This window comes from Rhineura floridana, chromosome 4, assembly GCF_030035675.1.
Source record: "Rhineura floridana isolate rRhiFlo1 chromosome 4, rRhiFlo1.hap2, whole genome shotgun sequence".
In the NCBI taxonomy this organism is placed as follows: domain Eukaryota; kingdom Metazoa; phylum Chordata; class Lepidosauria; order Squamata; family Rhineuridae; genus Rhineura; species Rhineura floridana.
This window is the reverse complement of record NC_084483.1, coordinates 52146510-52162814: the sequence shown is the minus strand read 5'-3', so window position 1 is coordinate 52162814 and position 16305 is coordinate 52146510. Positions and strand designations below refer to the sequence as shown.

Here is a 16305-nt window from a genome sequence, read left to right as displayed (position 1 = left end):
TACCCAGTGGTATAGAGCTGGGGTTCCCAAACTTCATTAGGTGGTCCACAGCATGTCTGTAAAAATACAATTTAAAAATCATACAATACCTAGCACAGCAAATTATACCTGCCTACAACAGGCAGAAAAGTCATGAAGTGGTCCACCAAGGCACTCAGCAATTTTAAAGTGATGCGGGGGGGGTTTTGGGAACTACTACCATCTATTATGGTAATTTAAGGGCATTTGCAGAGGTATTGTTCTATGAAAATATGAATATATAAATGAACTACAAAATGTATGAATAGTGGACAATTTGCAGGCAACCACAAACTGTGGAAACTTGCAAATTTCCTTCATTCCACTTGCCTTTGACAGCTTTGCATGGCCAGGAGAGGTCCCAGTGACTTCTCCTAGCTATCATTTGCAGCAGGCATTGAGGAGGTATTAAAGCCTCCCCCAATCCTTTGCTACAAATGCTTCCCACAACCAGGAGAAACTCTAACAAGACCTCTCTTTGTTGTGCAAAGCTGTCCCTTTTAAGTTTGAGGTCTGGTAGGTGGAAGAGGGTTAAGCCAGGAGTTCTTCTCTGGCTTAGATTTTAATTGGAGCTGGAGAAGGAGCCTTGTAATGCTCACCTCTTGTTTGAAGGAAACAGCAGAAACCCTGTAATCTGGGCCTGAACTTGGTTAGTTTAAGTGTGAGCCACTCATGCTTCCATTCTGCATCAAGTCCAAAATTGGCCACAGCCACTCCTTTTCTAGGAACCCATTGCAACTGTTGTTTTTGTTCGGTGGGTGGGTGGGTGCTAAAGGTCTCTAATTATATTATAGTTCCTAGGGTTCTTTGAGAGAGGGGAAAAACATAATTGTTAAACTAGTGTAAAACCACTACATGTTTATAACACAGATAAGCTCTGAAATGCCTAATTCTACATACGTATGACTTTGTGTATAGCTTTGTTAGTTATGTAAGAGCAAGGCTACAGAATTCTCAAATGAATGGAAAATCAATCTTATGATGGAGATGTAGGATTGTTAAAAGTAATGTAACTGACATTGTTAAAGCTTACACTCAAATAATTATGAAAAACAATTGCCCACAGAGAAACTAAACAAACAGCATGACTCTTCTGAAGCGGAATCAAACACTGACAGCTTTGGAAGGTGTATATTCTATTATGTGGTAGGTTGGAGAGGCTGACGAGAAGAATATTTGTTATTTGATGAGTTTTGACATGCTTCAGAATGTAGCAAAGGAATGTTTCTGCTAGGGGGTGCCTATTTTGAATGGAAAAAACTATATTCATGATGTGAGTTTTGCAACAGATGTCAAGTATAGTGAAGTGAAGTATAATTAACTTCCTTTTATTGGCATGGCAGTTCTTGGGGGGGGAAAGTAAGCCACACAAACATTCTTTACTGAGTTTCTTTTTCTTTTCTTTTCTATTTTTGCCTTTTTTGCCAGAATAGTATAGAATTCTACAAATCCGCCTCTAAGAAACTGATGAAATGCATTGGGTGCAATACCGCCTGCTCACTGCATGGACAGCAGGGTGTCTATTGCAGGCTGACAGGTTGCTCCAATATAGACTTCTTCTCTCCTCCTGTGCTTCTTTGATGCCTGACTGCTGCTGCTTTCTGTCTGTGGCTCATCGCATGAGACCCTCCTGGGCCTCATGTTGAAGCATCCAGTGACCAGCTCCACATAGTGATTAGGCTTGCCAGCAATAATTTTTTGGCCTTAAGTTTCAGGATTTCAGCCTCTGAGTGTCCAGAGGAAGGAATAAAATATCAGAATGAGGAGTCAGAACAGAGTGGGAAGGCTATTTTATGCTTGGCTGGAGTTTTGCTATGACCCCTGCCTCTGTATCCATCAGATTCCACCCCTAAGACACCAGGCACTTCCCCTGACCTTCCAGAAGGCATCTTCTATTCCTAACATGTGCCACTAAGCTCCATCTTTATCTTACCAAGTGCTCTATCCGAGCCTCCCACTCCCTGATCTACCATGCACCGCCTTAACTCGTTGGCCAGATTTACACATGCAGCACCGTAAAGAGGAAACAAGAGAATGGAGTTCTGGTGTAGTAGAGTGAACTGTGCCACTTCAGGCTGCAAATGGTATGTGTGTGTCACATTTTGAATATGAAAAGCTCCAAATCTAGCACAGCAGGGAAAGGGTTACAGTATTCTCCCTTATTGTTTTAATTTCAGGAAGTTGGCTGCATGAGGGAGCATTCAAAAATAGACTCTTCTGCCTATAGTTGGAAAGTGCTATAATCCAGGATTCTGCCACTTCATCCTTCTGCATGAGCCATTCAGGTCTTCTGGTCTGAGCTTAGGAGACTTGGCAAACTTATCAGTGGCCTTGCTCACACTGCGCTACCTACCAATGCCATGTGAAGCTTGTGTGAAGCCTGGAGTGCTGCTGCCAGTCAGCATCAGCAGTACTGAACTAAATGGCCCAATGGCCTAACTCGGTATAAGGCAGCTTCCTAGGTTTTATATCATTGTGCCCAATCATATGCTCCAGCAGGAAACCCTGATTTTAGAATGAATCAGCCCTGTTTCCACCATGGTTAGTGATCACATCCAAGCAAACCTGTAATTGTTTTGAAGTGATTCTGCAAACCTGTTGAAGTGGGTTGTATCAGCTGTATATTTTTAATTTGTTTATTCTGATGTGAGTCCCACTGAGTCTGATAGGTTGTACTTTCTGGTAAGTATGCAAAGGATTGCAGCATTTTATTATTGCAGACACGCTTGTCTGTTACACAAAGCAGAAAGAGCCAGATTGGAATGTTGCACTCAACTGTCTGAATGTGTGTGTGTGTGTGTGTGTGTGTGTGAGAGAGAGAGAGAGAGAGAGAGAGAGAGGGAGAGGGAGGGAGAGAGGTCTGTTTGAGCAAGTGTCTGAGGAGGGGGCATGTATGTGTGCTAGAAGAATTAAAAGAGAGCTTTGAACTTAGGGAGAAAGGACATTGTTTGCATTTTTTGAGCTGGCTGTCAACTAATTTTTATTTGGGGGCAGGGATGATCCCGAGGGGTTGTGAAGAATGCACCCTTGGAATATTTCCCACTGCCCTACTCACTCCCACAGCTTTCAAAAAATGCTTAACATTAATGTTCTTTGCTAGTCCTTTGCTCTCCCATACTAGTTTGTCTGGAATAACCCTGGCATAATGTATATAGAACCAGCCAAGCATACATTTCTTCTGGCTACCGGAGGGGGCAATATAGTGCACATCAATCTATTATGAAGAAAGTACTGGGAGGCTCAATAAAAGTTATTCCAGAAAGAAAATGGTGGCTGCATGCTTGTGACTTGCAAGGGATATAATAAGCACCCAGGATTCTCTCTCTCTCTCTCTCTCTCTGTGTGTGTGTGTGAGAGAGAGAGAGCTACAAAGATAAGCCATTGCTTTCGGGAACTAATGTTACTAGGAACTTAGGAATCCTGATGTGCCTGCCTGCTGCACAAGCTGTACATTTGTAAGTAAACAGATATTATTACAATAACACAAGAAGTCTCCGGTATTCTCGGAGCAAAATGCAAAGTTGCCCTGGAATTTCCAACTTCTCTAAGGAGCAGAGAGAATCTCTCTCTCTCTCTCTCTCTCACACAGAGAGAGAGAGAGAGAGAGAGAGAGAGCTATTTTACAATATACACATTTTATCTTATTTCAAGCATGTCTTTGGCTTTTCCAGAATGTTCCTGCTGCGCATACATTCTGCTCAGCAGGGCTGGGCTCGTTAGCAGGTTTTTCTGTGTCAAAAAGTATTATTACCAGGAGCTCAAAGGCAAGTTCAGCAACAACACATTGGATTTAGGGCAGACAAGGAAAAATCAGAACACCCTCACTTTTTATAGAAGAGAAGGCAAGGTATACCCACCCCCCAACACACACACAAACACTTGAGAATGACAACTCTAACGCTACTGAAAAACCAACAAATACACATAAGAGAGTCACAATTCCATAAAAGAGAACAATTATTTGTTTGCTTCAGCAGTTTCTTAATTATAGTTTAGGTTTAGATATAGATATAATATAGACATAGATATGAATGAAATAAAATAAGAGAACATAATATGTTTGTTCATTATTGTTTTGCAACAAGGTTTAATTTGACTGAAGGACCAGCAGTTAGTGAGGCCTGTCTTTAACAATGATTAGCATGCCTTTTTTCAGATGAGGAATCCCTGTGGCTTTCCAGGGCTCACTTCCTCTTATTAATGGGCCCCCTCACATAGAATAAAAACTTCAACTGCATATTACTTCTACTCATAAACAATACTTGTTTCCTAAGAGTGTACCCCTATTTCACAATATTGATCCAATGTCAAAAACACTAGATTAGTGGAACCCAGGTCTGCAAGAATATCAGTCCAGCAGGCAGCTAAACACTGTGCAAATCAGTACTGGAGTGCCCTGTACCAAGACATATATTCTGTCCCTGGCTTTGGAGAACCCCATCACACCATGTGTGATGGGATTTAAGAAGCCCTTGGCTCCACTGGCACTAAAGATGCCCCTAACAAAGGCAGAGGATGACAAAGTAATCAAGATTATCTTGACCCATTGCAGTCTGAGTTCAGGACTGGTTATGGGACTGAATTGGCCTTGGTCACCCTAATGGATGACCTTTATCAGGAGAAGGACAAGGGAAGTTTGACCCTTTTATTCTTACTTGATCTCTCAATCAGTGATGCTATTGATCATGGAATCGTTCTGAGCCTACTTAGTGAGATGGGTATCGAAGACACTTTTTACCTACCTCCAGGGTCATTTTTAGAGAATAGCATTGGATGATTGTCTTTCAGCCCCTTGGCAGTTGCGTTGTGGGGTGCCTCAGGTCACCATTTTGTCCCCAATGCTGTTTAATATCTATATGAAGCCCTTGGGAGCAGTCATCAGGAAATTTGGGGCGAGGTGTCAGTAGTACACTGATGATACCAGCTCTATTTCTCTGTAACATCTGAATCAAGAGAGGCCTGATTCGGGAGAGACTTTGCAAGCCCTGGACCAGTGCCTAGACTAGGTGGTGGGCTGGATGATGGCCAATAAACTGAGTCTAAATCCTAGCAAGACAGAAACTTGGGTGGTTCCCGAGTTTGGATAATTGGTCAATTGCCTGCTTTGGATGGGGTCATACTCCCTCTGACAGAGGTTTGTAATCTGGGAATGCTCCTGTATCCATCCTTGTCACTAGAGGCCCAGGTGACCTCAGTGTCTAGGAGTGCCTTTTACTAGCTTTGGCTGCTAAGACACCTGTGGCTGTTTCTGAACCAGGACAACATGACCACTGTTGTCCATGCACTGCTAACCTCCAGGCTGGATTGCTTTAATGCGCTTTATATGGGGCTGCCCTTGAGGCCGGTCCAGAAGCTGCATTTTGCACCAGCACAACTGTGTTGCCAGCATATCACCCCACTGCTAAAAGAATTGCACTGGTTGCCCATTAGCTACTGGGCCAAGTTCAAGGTTCTGATTTTGGTGTACAAAGCCCTATACAGCTTGGGACCAGAATATTTGAAAGATCGTCTTACCCCTTATATACCCAGTCAATCACTACACTCTGTAGGTGAGGGCCTTCTGCAGATACCATCTTATCAGGAGGTCCATTCCGCACAACATAGGAAGCAGATGTTTAGTGTAGTGGCACCTACCCTTTGGAATTCCCTCCCATTAAATATTAGACATGCCATCTCTGTTAACTTTTTGGCACCTATTGAAGATTTTCCCCTTTCAACAAACCTTTTAAGTAGAGACTTTATCCCAGTCTGTTTGTGATGGAATTACTTTTTATATTTTTAAAGCTATTTTTTAAAAAATATGTTTTTGAAGATGTTTTATTTTAATATGTTTTTAAAGATTTTTTGTTTTAATATGTTTTAAAGTTTGTTTTTAAGATGTTTTAGACTGTTTTTAGTGTTTTGTTTGCCATCCTGGGCTCCTTCTGGGAGGAAGGGCGGGATATAAATTAAATAAATAAATAGACAGACGGACGGACAGACTGACAGATAGAAGCGAACGCCTCTCATCTTAGGTGAAACATTCCCTTGTTTTCTTGTGAAACAAATATTTGCCAGGCAGTACTGGACATGCATTTTATTTATGAGGCACCATAAATTGGGGTTGTGCAAAAAGAATAAAACATACAGTAACGTATTTAGAAATACTTGGTGTATATGAGCTCAATATGCAGCTACTAGCGCAAGAGCTTGAGGCAAGCCATTAACTCCTTGGCATAGGAAAGGGCATATCAACCAAGTAGGAATGCCTGAGGAGTTTTATCTTTGTGAATTTCAATACAATATGTGTAGATCCATCTAGAATGTGTCAATCAGAACTTAGGCTGCAATCCTAACTCCACTTACCTGGGAATAAGCCCCACTTAATTCAATGAGTAGACGCGTTTAGGATTGCCCTTTGTCATCCAACAGCTTTTCATACTTTCTGAATGTCCCAACCAATGCTTCGTGGGGTAAAGAAGTATTCAAATACCTCTGTGTGTGTGTTATGTGCCTTCAAGACGATTTTGACTTATGGCGACCCTATTAATCAGCAACTTCCAACAACATCTGTTGTTCACCACCCTGTTCAGATCTTGTAAGTTCAGGTCTGTGGCTTCCGTTATGTAGTCAATCCATCTCGTTTAGTCTTTCTCTGTTTCTACTCTCTTGTTTTTCCCAGCATTATTGTCTTTTCCAGTGAATCATGTCTTCTCATTATATGTCTGAAGTATGATAACCTTAGTTTAATCATTTTAGCTTCTAGTGATAATTCTGGTTTAATTTGTTCTAACAGCTAATTATTTGTCTTTTTTGTGGTCCATGGTATGCGCAAAGCTCTCCTCCAACACCACATTTCAAATCAGTGGATTCTTATGAGTGAACACGTGCAGAAGTGATGCAGACTGTAAATAGACTGATTCATCTATGCAACTAAAGTGCTTCAATGCGAAAGGGCAAGCCAGTTATTATGGGTTGTAGTCAACAAATCCTACTCAGAGTAGACTCATTGAAATTAATGAACTTAATTAGGCTGCTTTCACACATGGGGCTGATTGTGTTAGTTTAACGGATTAAAAAGGTAGCGCTTCTGTCCCGATTTCTAAAATCCCTTTCACACTGCAGTACCTCTTGCGACAAGGAAGAGCAGCTTTTTCAGCTAATATGCCGGCATTTTGCGCAACAGTCTTTCACACGGCTTGTTTTCATCCCTCACCCATTATACAAATGTGCACTGTTCCCCAGTGTGTAGGAGGTGTAAGATCTCATCCCATCGCCATGCAAGCCTTCTCCCTTTAGGATCTGACTTTTTAAATTGTTTTAGTTGTATCAAGACAGGGGTGTGTGTGGGAAATGCTGCTGCTATCTGCGCCAATGCCGGAATACTGGTATAGTGTTTGTCAGGCAAAAAAACCCCAAAACAAACCCTACGTGACTAAAGGGCGGGACACAACTGCATGCTGGGATGCCTGTCACGTGAGCAGCTGCAGCTAGCGAAAAACTCCAGCAATAATCAGGTTCCCAGCCTTGCTAACAGATTATTTCTGGTATCATTTATCATGGAAATTTGCGCTAAACTTTCACTACATTCCACTAGAATTCCGGAGCTAGCTTGTGCGTTGTGTGAAAGATCAAATATAATGTGCAAATTACCTGGTAAGAAATCGTCACAATAACGGAATAAAGTGCAGTGTGAAAGCACCCTTATTCCTATTAATGTTACTATGTCTACGCTGAGTAGAACTAGCATTAAATACCATCCTATGTCTTCACCATCTCTTTGCTGTCCTGCTAGGGAAAAGGAATGCTTCTATAAGATATCTGTGGTGCTAGTATTATCACAGGGCACCTCCAGGCTATTATTTTATTGTGGGTGTATTCTGCAACATATTCTTGACACAATAATAGTGAATTAGTGGTGGATTTATTCTGCTTTGGTTTGTTCTCTTATGTTTCTCCAATGCTACCACATTACTGCTGTCTGGAGGGGTTGTAGCATAACAAAAGCAGGAGAAGCATAAACCAGAATATTTGTGGTATAAAAAAAGTTACAGGATTTCAGCAGAAAGTTACAGAATATGCACTGACTGGAAATGATGCAATGTGACTGCCCCAAAACATTTGCAGGTACAAATAGTGTTGAAAGTGGGATTGCGTGTAACTGCCCTAGTAGCATCATGAGCACAAATAATCATGAATGCACAAAGAAAAGGACATTTTGGAGGGGCCCACACAGTGTAATAACAGATGCATCTAGGAGACTGCAACACCTGTGGAACCTCTGTCCTCAGGAACAGCCCAAACATATAGGTGAACTAGGTGGTTGCCTAGGGTGCCAAGTTAAAGGGGGCACCAAATTCGAGGAAAAATACAAATAAAAAAAACAAATAAAATAACAAAGATGTCATTATTAAAATTCTATGTAGCACTAATGCGATCACTCTGTCAGTGCAAACATTTCTGCTTGCCTGACAAAGCAATCTCCCCTTCCCCCATGCGCTGTGTGGCAGATTTGGAGGGGGGCATAAGGAGAGGAGAGGGAGGGAAGCTTTGTTCCACTAGCTGAAATCCTTGCAGTGGTTCCTGCTAGCGGGAAGATTAGTTGAGTCTGTCATTATTTCAATTCTCGTGTAGAAACAGAGGGAAAATGAATTATAATAAGATGGTCCATAAAAGAAAAGTAACAGTGTTAATCAGGGCCTTTTTAGGGGAGGCACAGAGGACAATTGCCCCAGGGCTCATATATGAGGGAGGCTTCACACATCGGGGGGGCCCATATGAATAGTAGCATTGGTACATCGTTGCCAACTCTTGTCTTTCAGAATCCCACTAACCTGAGCACCATAAATCTCATGTAAAAAATCACAAAACAAGCTCTGCTGATGATAGTGTCCTTTTGTCATGATAGCATGAGCAAGATGGTTGCAGCCACAGGCAGTGCTAATAGCAGCAACCCAGTCCTACCATAGTCAGACTTTTTAAAGATATTTATATCTCGCCTATTTTCCTCCAAGGAACCCAAGGCAGCTTACACAATCCTCCTCCTCTCCATTTTATCCTCACAACAACATGTGAGGTAGGTTGGACTGAGAGTCAGTGACTGGCCCAAAGTCATCCAGTGAGCTTCATGCCTGAGCAGGGAATAGAAGCTGGATTTCCTGAGTCCAACACTTTAACCACTACACCATATTGACCCCACATACACTACAGGCCCAGGGTCCTCTATGCAGAGCCTAAAGGCACCAGTGTGCTTACCAGAGTGCCTGCCAGGGTCTCTGCCCCCTTCACTGCATAATTATAAATTATAATAGCCACCAGCTTTTCTTAACTCTCGCTGGCACAGTTTTTATAGGCCCTCTACCATTATAATTGGCAACAGAATCAGTTAAAACTGTTCCCTTTCTTCTCCAATGAGAACACTAATTAGAACTGAGACAACAATTCTCATTGGACGGGACCAGCGGAGAGAAAAGAGAGAATAGTGTTGGAAGTTTCACTTCAGTCAATGCATTGTCTTACTGTGTGCTCTGAATCTGTTGACCATTAGGGGCAATAGATTTGGTTAGTCCATTGAAAGGACCTCTGCTTGAATTCTCTCCTTGTTACTTTCTTCAAGTTTAACCATGCCTCTGATTGGTTAGACTGATATTCCCAGGGCTACCATCACTTCCACTTCCTCCTTTTTCTTCCCACAATTCTCTTTCTTCCTACCTTTTGAATTCAGCCAGTATAGATGATTAGGCTGTCCTATGCACTTGTATGTTCTTCATAAAATGAGTTTATTTTGTTTTAGATAAACACCATTCTCTTTCATATTCTTTTTATATCTCTGCTGCATAGAGCAACTATCTTCATAGGGTCATGAGACCAGACATAATTGGAGATTTAGAAAAGGGGGGGAAAGGAGTCTGTGGAGTGTGTAATAAAGAAATATTAGATAAGAAAGGATGGCTACTTCTGAATTTGCTAGGAAGTCTGATGCCATTGAGGTGCTAAATGACTCATACTAGAGAAGATGGTCCTTTTGGATGAAAATGCTGCTGAATACTTTGGGTAACCCCAAAGAACAAAGGCCAGAGGTCTCTGGGAAAAAAACAAGATGAATGGGATGTTCCAAACAGGAAAACCATGGAACATACCTCTAGGTGTAAGTGATAGTTTAATTGACCATATTGAAGATAAGCAAACTGCAAATGAAATGTGGGAATGGTTGAGGCAAGTTTTTCAACCAAACACAATGAATACTCAAGTTTCCTCGATGCTAAAACTCTGTAACAAGAGGCTTAACTATCCAAATAATCTATCAGCGCATATGAGCTCTTTCTTGGGAACAGTAAGAGAACTGGAGCAACAAATAAATTTACCTGAGGCAGCTGAGATTGACCTTTTGCTCAATACTTTGCCTCCAGAATATGAAGGAATAATTAATTTACTTCAGTTTAAGGAAAATATAACTTTATATAACTAAATATAACTAAAAACAGATATAAAATGAGGAAACTAAAGCAAAGCCTACAGACTGACTCAAGGCAGGCATTGCTTCTTTTGTGAAAGTAATGAGCATTCCTCAGTATTGCAGCCTCAAGGAAGATGCAAGTTCAACACCTGCATGTAAAGACAGCTTTCCTATATGTAGACATTGTAACCACCAGGGTTTGAAGAACCTGGGAAAGGACTGGTGTGCAAGCTTCAGAAAAGCATCTATGGCCTAAAGCAAGCTGCTAGGGGCTGGAATGACAAACTAAACCAACTGCTACTTAAGGAGGGATTTATGCAAGGAAAGGCTAACCTCTGCCTATACTTGAGGTTCAAGAATAATAGATGGACATTCATGCTGACCTATGTCACCAAGACAAGGAAGACAGTGATGAAATCATGAGAAATCTTAACAAGGAAATAGAAGTGAAAGACCTGGGAGACTTCTCATACTATCTTGGAATCCAGATGGAAAGGGGAGAAAATGGAAACTTCTTCATTAACCAGAAACAGAAGATAATGGACCTGATAGAGCACCTTGGGCTGACAGAAGCCAATGTAGCAGAAACTCCAATGAAAGTGGGCTTCTTTAAAGACAATGAAACCAAGGAACCACTGCAAGACCACAGTCAGTACAGGACAGCAATTGGAAAGCTCCTGTACATATCAACTGTAACAAGACCAGACATTGCAGCAGCAGATGGGATACTGTGCAGAAAAGTTAATGCACCAACAAAGAAAGATTAGACTGCAGTGAAGAGGATAGGAAGATATCTAAAGGGAACTGCAGATCTGAAATTGATGCTACTTGCAAACAGTAATTCCAGACTGGTGGGCTATATAGATGCAAACTGGGCTGAAGACAGAGAAGACCAAAAGTCCACGAGTGGGAATCTGATGGGGGAAGAGTCATCAGTTGGACTAGTAAGAAACAGTCAGTTGTAGCCCTCTCCTGTACAGAAGCAGAATACATATCTGCAGCACAAGCATGTCAAGGAGCAACCTGGTTACACAGACTACTCTTAGACTTTGCAATCAATGAGCCAAAGCCAGCTAGAATGCATGAAGACAAGAGCTGTATTTTGCTCTCCCAATCAGAAAGGGTGACACCACAAACAAAGCATCTTGATACCCAGTATCACTGCGTGAGAGATGCACAACAGAAAGGGCTCATTGAGTTGAAGCACTGCCTGATAGAAGAAATGATATCAGTTGTTCTTACCAAGCCACTGCCTAGAGAGCGTTTTCAGGATCTTCATGAAGTGGAGGGAGTCGTGAGTTGGAGTGTGAGACAATGAGAAGGCGTGTTGGATGTTTCACTTCAGTCAATGCATTATCTCGCTGTGTGCTTTGAATCTATTGACCATTGGGGCAATAGATATGGTTAGTTAGTTGAAGGGGCCTCTGCTTGAATTCTCTCCTTGTTACTTTCCTGAAGTTTAAGCATACCTCTAATTGGTTAGACTAATATTCTCAGGGCTATCATCATTCCCAGTTCCTCTTTCTTCTTCCCACAATCCTGTGTGTCCTTAACTTTTGTATTCAGCTAGTGTAGATGATTAGGCTTTCTTATCTATGTGTACTTTCGTAATAAAATGAGTTGATTTTGTTTAAGATAAACAGCACTCTCTTTCATAATCTTTTATATCTCCAGTGAACTCTGCTGCATAAAGCAGCTCTCTTCAAATAGTTCTAACTGGACACACTCAGCAGGAGAGCATGTGGATTCCAAGAACAGGAAAGGAGTGGGGGAAGAAAAAATGGAGGGCCCAGGGCCTGTGTGGGAGGGTGAAGTTGTGTATGTGGGGGTATGGGTGGTGGTGTATTTTATTTAGAGAGGATTTGGGGAAATGGGTTGCATTCTGTGAAATGGACGTCATGTCATAGCAGAAGACTGTGGGTTCAAAGGAGTGGCTTTAAGTTTTGAGGATCATATGCCCCACTTCAGCCTTTTACTATATGTAAAATAGTACTTGTATTTGAGCCTTCTGTGAAATGAATTTTTTGTTTGCAGCAGTAAGTATTGGGATTGTTCATACCCCCATGGCAGCCATTTTGTGACTGGCCCTCCTTTGCCTGTGGCAACCCTTTTGTGGCAGAGCCTGTGACATTTTCTCAAAATGCCAAATGTGCCTATGAGCCCAAAAAGGTGGAGACCCCATACATAGTTATTGACAATTATTGCTTTTACTGTTTTAAAGGCATATAGAGCATTCAGCTACCCACCCACCTTGTCAGGAACTCACTTCCTCTGTAAATGTGTGCTTTTAAAAGAGATGTTTGATTTATACTGAAGAAATAATGCAATTTGTTTGTGAAAATAAACTCACTGATAGTTTTCCAAACATTTAATAGCTCTATGCATTTCTTTAACATAGCTTCTCAAAGTTAAAATTGATAAAAACACATCTGTGTTCAACAATGGTGCAAGAGAGACTTGTTGGACTTGCCGCAATGTCAATATAACATGAAATAGCTGGAAAATTGGATCTAAAAGAAATAGTGGCTGAAATTTCAAAACTTAAAGCAATAAAAGTCAGGTTTTGAGCACACAGAGTGGTTTTGATTCTGAGCATTTTGTAATTACAGATTACAGTTTATCAAACAGTTTTATTTCTTTATTGGATGCTGTATCCAGTTACAGCAGGATAGCATAATGGATGCTTTTGGATTTGTAATAATAAAAAATACAATTAACGTTTTAATGCATTTTTGTGAAATCGGACTGAAACATAATCTAGCTGTTGTGTACAAATCTATTTTGAAAATGTGTCTCTATTTTATCTGATCCCAAAAACATTAAGTGGACAGAAAAACAAACCAAATAAGGTGTATTTAAATAAATATGCTTGAAGAACATTAAACGGAATATAGGGGCAAATGTTTCCTAGTTTACAAAAAAAACCCAGCCTAGATCTGCCCTTGGGGGTTGGGGTTGGAGGCACTGGTTGCATAGTTTGCCTAAGGTGCCAGTTGCTGGCAGCTTGTCTAGGGCTGCCCCATCTGTCCTTCTCCCAAAGAAAGTATTCACCAGAATAAAATTAAGGAAACTATGACAAATTTCTGACCTGAGCTCATCACTTGAGACACATTGTAGCTTCAGAAGAATGATATATCAGTGAGATGTCTAAACTCACTGGTAGGATGGGTGTGATCCAATTTTCCAGATGTTCATTTAAAGCACAGATGGGAAACTTGTGAACTCCAACTCCCATAATCCCCAGGCAGCATGGCCAATGATTGGATATGATGGAAGTTAAGTTTGGCAACATCTGGAGGACATAGTTTCCTCATCCCTGATTTAGTGTGTTATTCATTCATTATGAAGTTTGAGAACTGGAGGTTGGGTTTGTGTCTGAAGGAAATCAGGATCATGCAAGATATTTTGCTCGGGACATGTTGATTAACTGATTATTTTCAGAACTGAAACCTTTTCCTGACCAATCAACAAGCATTAATGGGAGCAGAGACAGAACATTAGATACTCAAGAGCTTAAAATAGGAACATAATGGTTTGAGACTGGGACTTATTTTAGTAATATACATGGGTCTGTTTGTGCTCATGCCTCAGAACACTCTTCAGGTACATGCAAGAACAGGGTGATGCAGCATTGGTCCCTGTGGTTTGCAGGCAGTATAAACCCTCTAGATTGACCAGGCCGGATATAAATATAATGAACCTGGACTTCTCTTGCCCATTTATAATGTTTTTTGTGTGCTGCAGTCTAGCTCTCAGCTTCCATAGCAGAGCCCTGGCAATGCTGAGTGTCCTGTTGACAGCTCTCACAAAGACTACTATGATTGGATAACAGGCCCTGGTTCCATTGAAATGCCTGGTGCAGCTTAAGGTGTAAAACATATTATTTTGTCTGAGTCTGTGTAGTTACTAATATGACTTCCAAAAAAAGAAAATAATTCTACACCAAAAAATAACAGCAGTATAATTATAGATTCTTTTTGTTCATCTTTCCCAGAAATTGAAAAGTTCCAGAGTTCTGATGAGAAAAAGGAGGATGAAGAGAAAAAATACCTTGATGTCATCAGCAACAAAAATATAAAGCTGTCAGAAAGAGTATTGATTCCTGTCAAACAATATCCAAAGGTATTGTAATGCCTATACAATATAAGACAGACTGTGCTATTTTGATAGATGATTGTGGTTATGGTTATAATTAAATACTGTGCTCAAAATGCTAACTCAGGGCAGTATAAAAAAATTAAAATGTATTCATGTTTCTGAATTGTTTCCAGTAAGCATTGGATGAATCTTTCAGACTGAATTTTGGGGAAACACACATTGAGTTCAGACCAATTCCATTAAAATCAATAGGAGTTTTCCCTTTGGCTACGACTCAGAGTGGATTGTGGCCGTTGACTTTCAAAGAAATGTTGGTGGTATTTATCAAAACCCCATTCCATCTTCTTCTTCCCTAAAGTGCTTCCACAGGACCAAAGCATGGTGGATTTGTCCCCATTTGTCATTGAAATAGATTGCAATAGCTGCATTCCTTAAGATGTCCTTTTTAGCCTCTTGCTTCATGTCAAAGTTGGTTTGGTTTCCATACATTTTAGCTCTCTAGGCCCACACAGTTTATGACAGTTGCCCCTGAGCACTGTTGCATCCATGTAGGGAAAGGTTAGGGCCTGAAACCACTACTCCAGTCCAGTGCGCTACCAACAAAGTAGTTCAGATACTGTAACTCAGGTGTGGAGAACCTGAGCATGGCCATTGGCAAGGGATTATGGGAGTTACAGTTCAGCATCATTTGGACGGCCTGCTCTTAACCATTAGTGTTATTATACTACATTAACGTACATGGTTGTTGACAGAGTTACATTAAAAAAGAAAAGACAAGTAATTGCTGTAAAGATTTGGCAACCTAAATGTTGACAGTGGAGGAGACAGACGTGGCGGGGAGAGAGGGGCAAGGCTAACCAACAGAGAGAAGTTAAGAATAGGTCAGGCAAGGGTAACAAAAGATGAATGCAGCAGCTGTTGGCAGGGCAGCAGAGGCAGAGCAGTATTATGCACCTGATGTCCCAGTGCCAAGTGTCACTACTGCTTACCGTGAGGGTGTGGGGTGAGGTGCGGGGAGCTCAGCATGGTGCAGGGGCACAGCTGATCCGACACTTCTGCTGCCGTGCCTGCATCGCACTGAGCTCCCTGCATTTTGTCTCTCCCCTTCTCAGTAAGTGGCAGTGATGCTCGGCATTGGAAATCCAGGTGTGCAACACTGACTGGCCTGTGCCACCCTGCCAACTGCTGCTCTTTTCGTTGATTGATCAGCTAGCAATCAACCAGTGCCTTTTCTAGCAAAAGATACATCAACATACCAAGGACAGGTGCCCACGTGAGAGAAGAAAGGAAAAAGGGTTGCATTCTGGGTACAAACTGTCCTGTTCTTTAAATTGGAGAGTGCGGCAAAATTGATTGAAGGTGAGCTTTCTTTACCTCTGCTAAATTAATAACTAACCTTGTTTATAACAAATAAAGTAAGGGAGTCCCCAGTATTATGAAAGGAGTTCATAGGTAGACCTTAATTTAAAACAGGGCTTCTTAAACTTTCTACTCCAGGGCTCACTTGAGATGCCTGAAAATTACTGAGGCCCACCAATCACAAAATGGTGGTAGATAGATGGAGGCAGAGTTTGACATAATCAGCTGGCAATTACCAACTTAACTTTCTACTGATATCAAACCCATATTTGGAAATTGCTAATTTCTTTGTCAGAGTATTTTCTTTGTGACAAGGAGTTCCATAGCTTGGCTTTCCTCAAGCTATTTGCTCTGGAGGCATTGTGACTGGGCCTCCCAGTATTAGGCAGAATTAG

At 41.3% G+C, this 16305-nt stretch overlaps 1 protein-coding gene across 3 annotated transcripts in view; it reads left to right on the top strand.

Moving 5' to 3' along the window:
• KHDRBS2 (KH RNA binding domain containing, signal transduction associated 2) overlaps positions 1-16305 on the top strand; it is a 626273-nt gene that overhangs the window by 101439 nt on the left and 508529 nt on the right. For all 3 annotated transcript variants that reach the window (XR_009762509.1, XR_009762510.1, XM_061626253.1), the window contains exon 2: positions 14448-14575. Coding sequence is in view for 1 of the 3 variants with exons in the window: in XM_061626253.1 (XP_061482237.1) it covers positions 14448-14575 (128 nt within the window). In the remaining 2 variants the exon portion in view is untranslated. The remainder of the gene's footprint in view (positions 1-14447; positions 14576-16305) is intronic.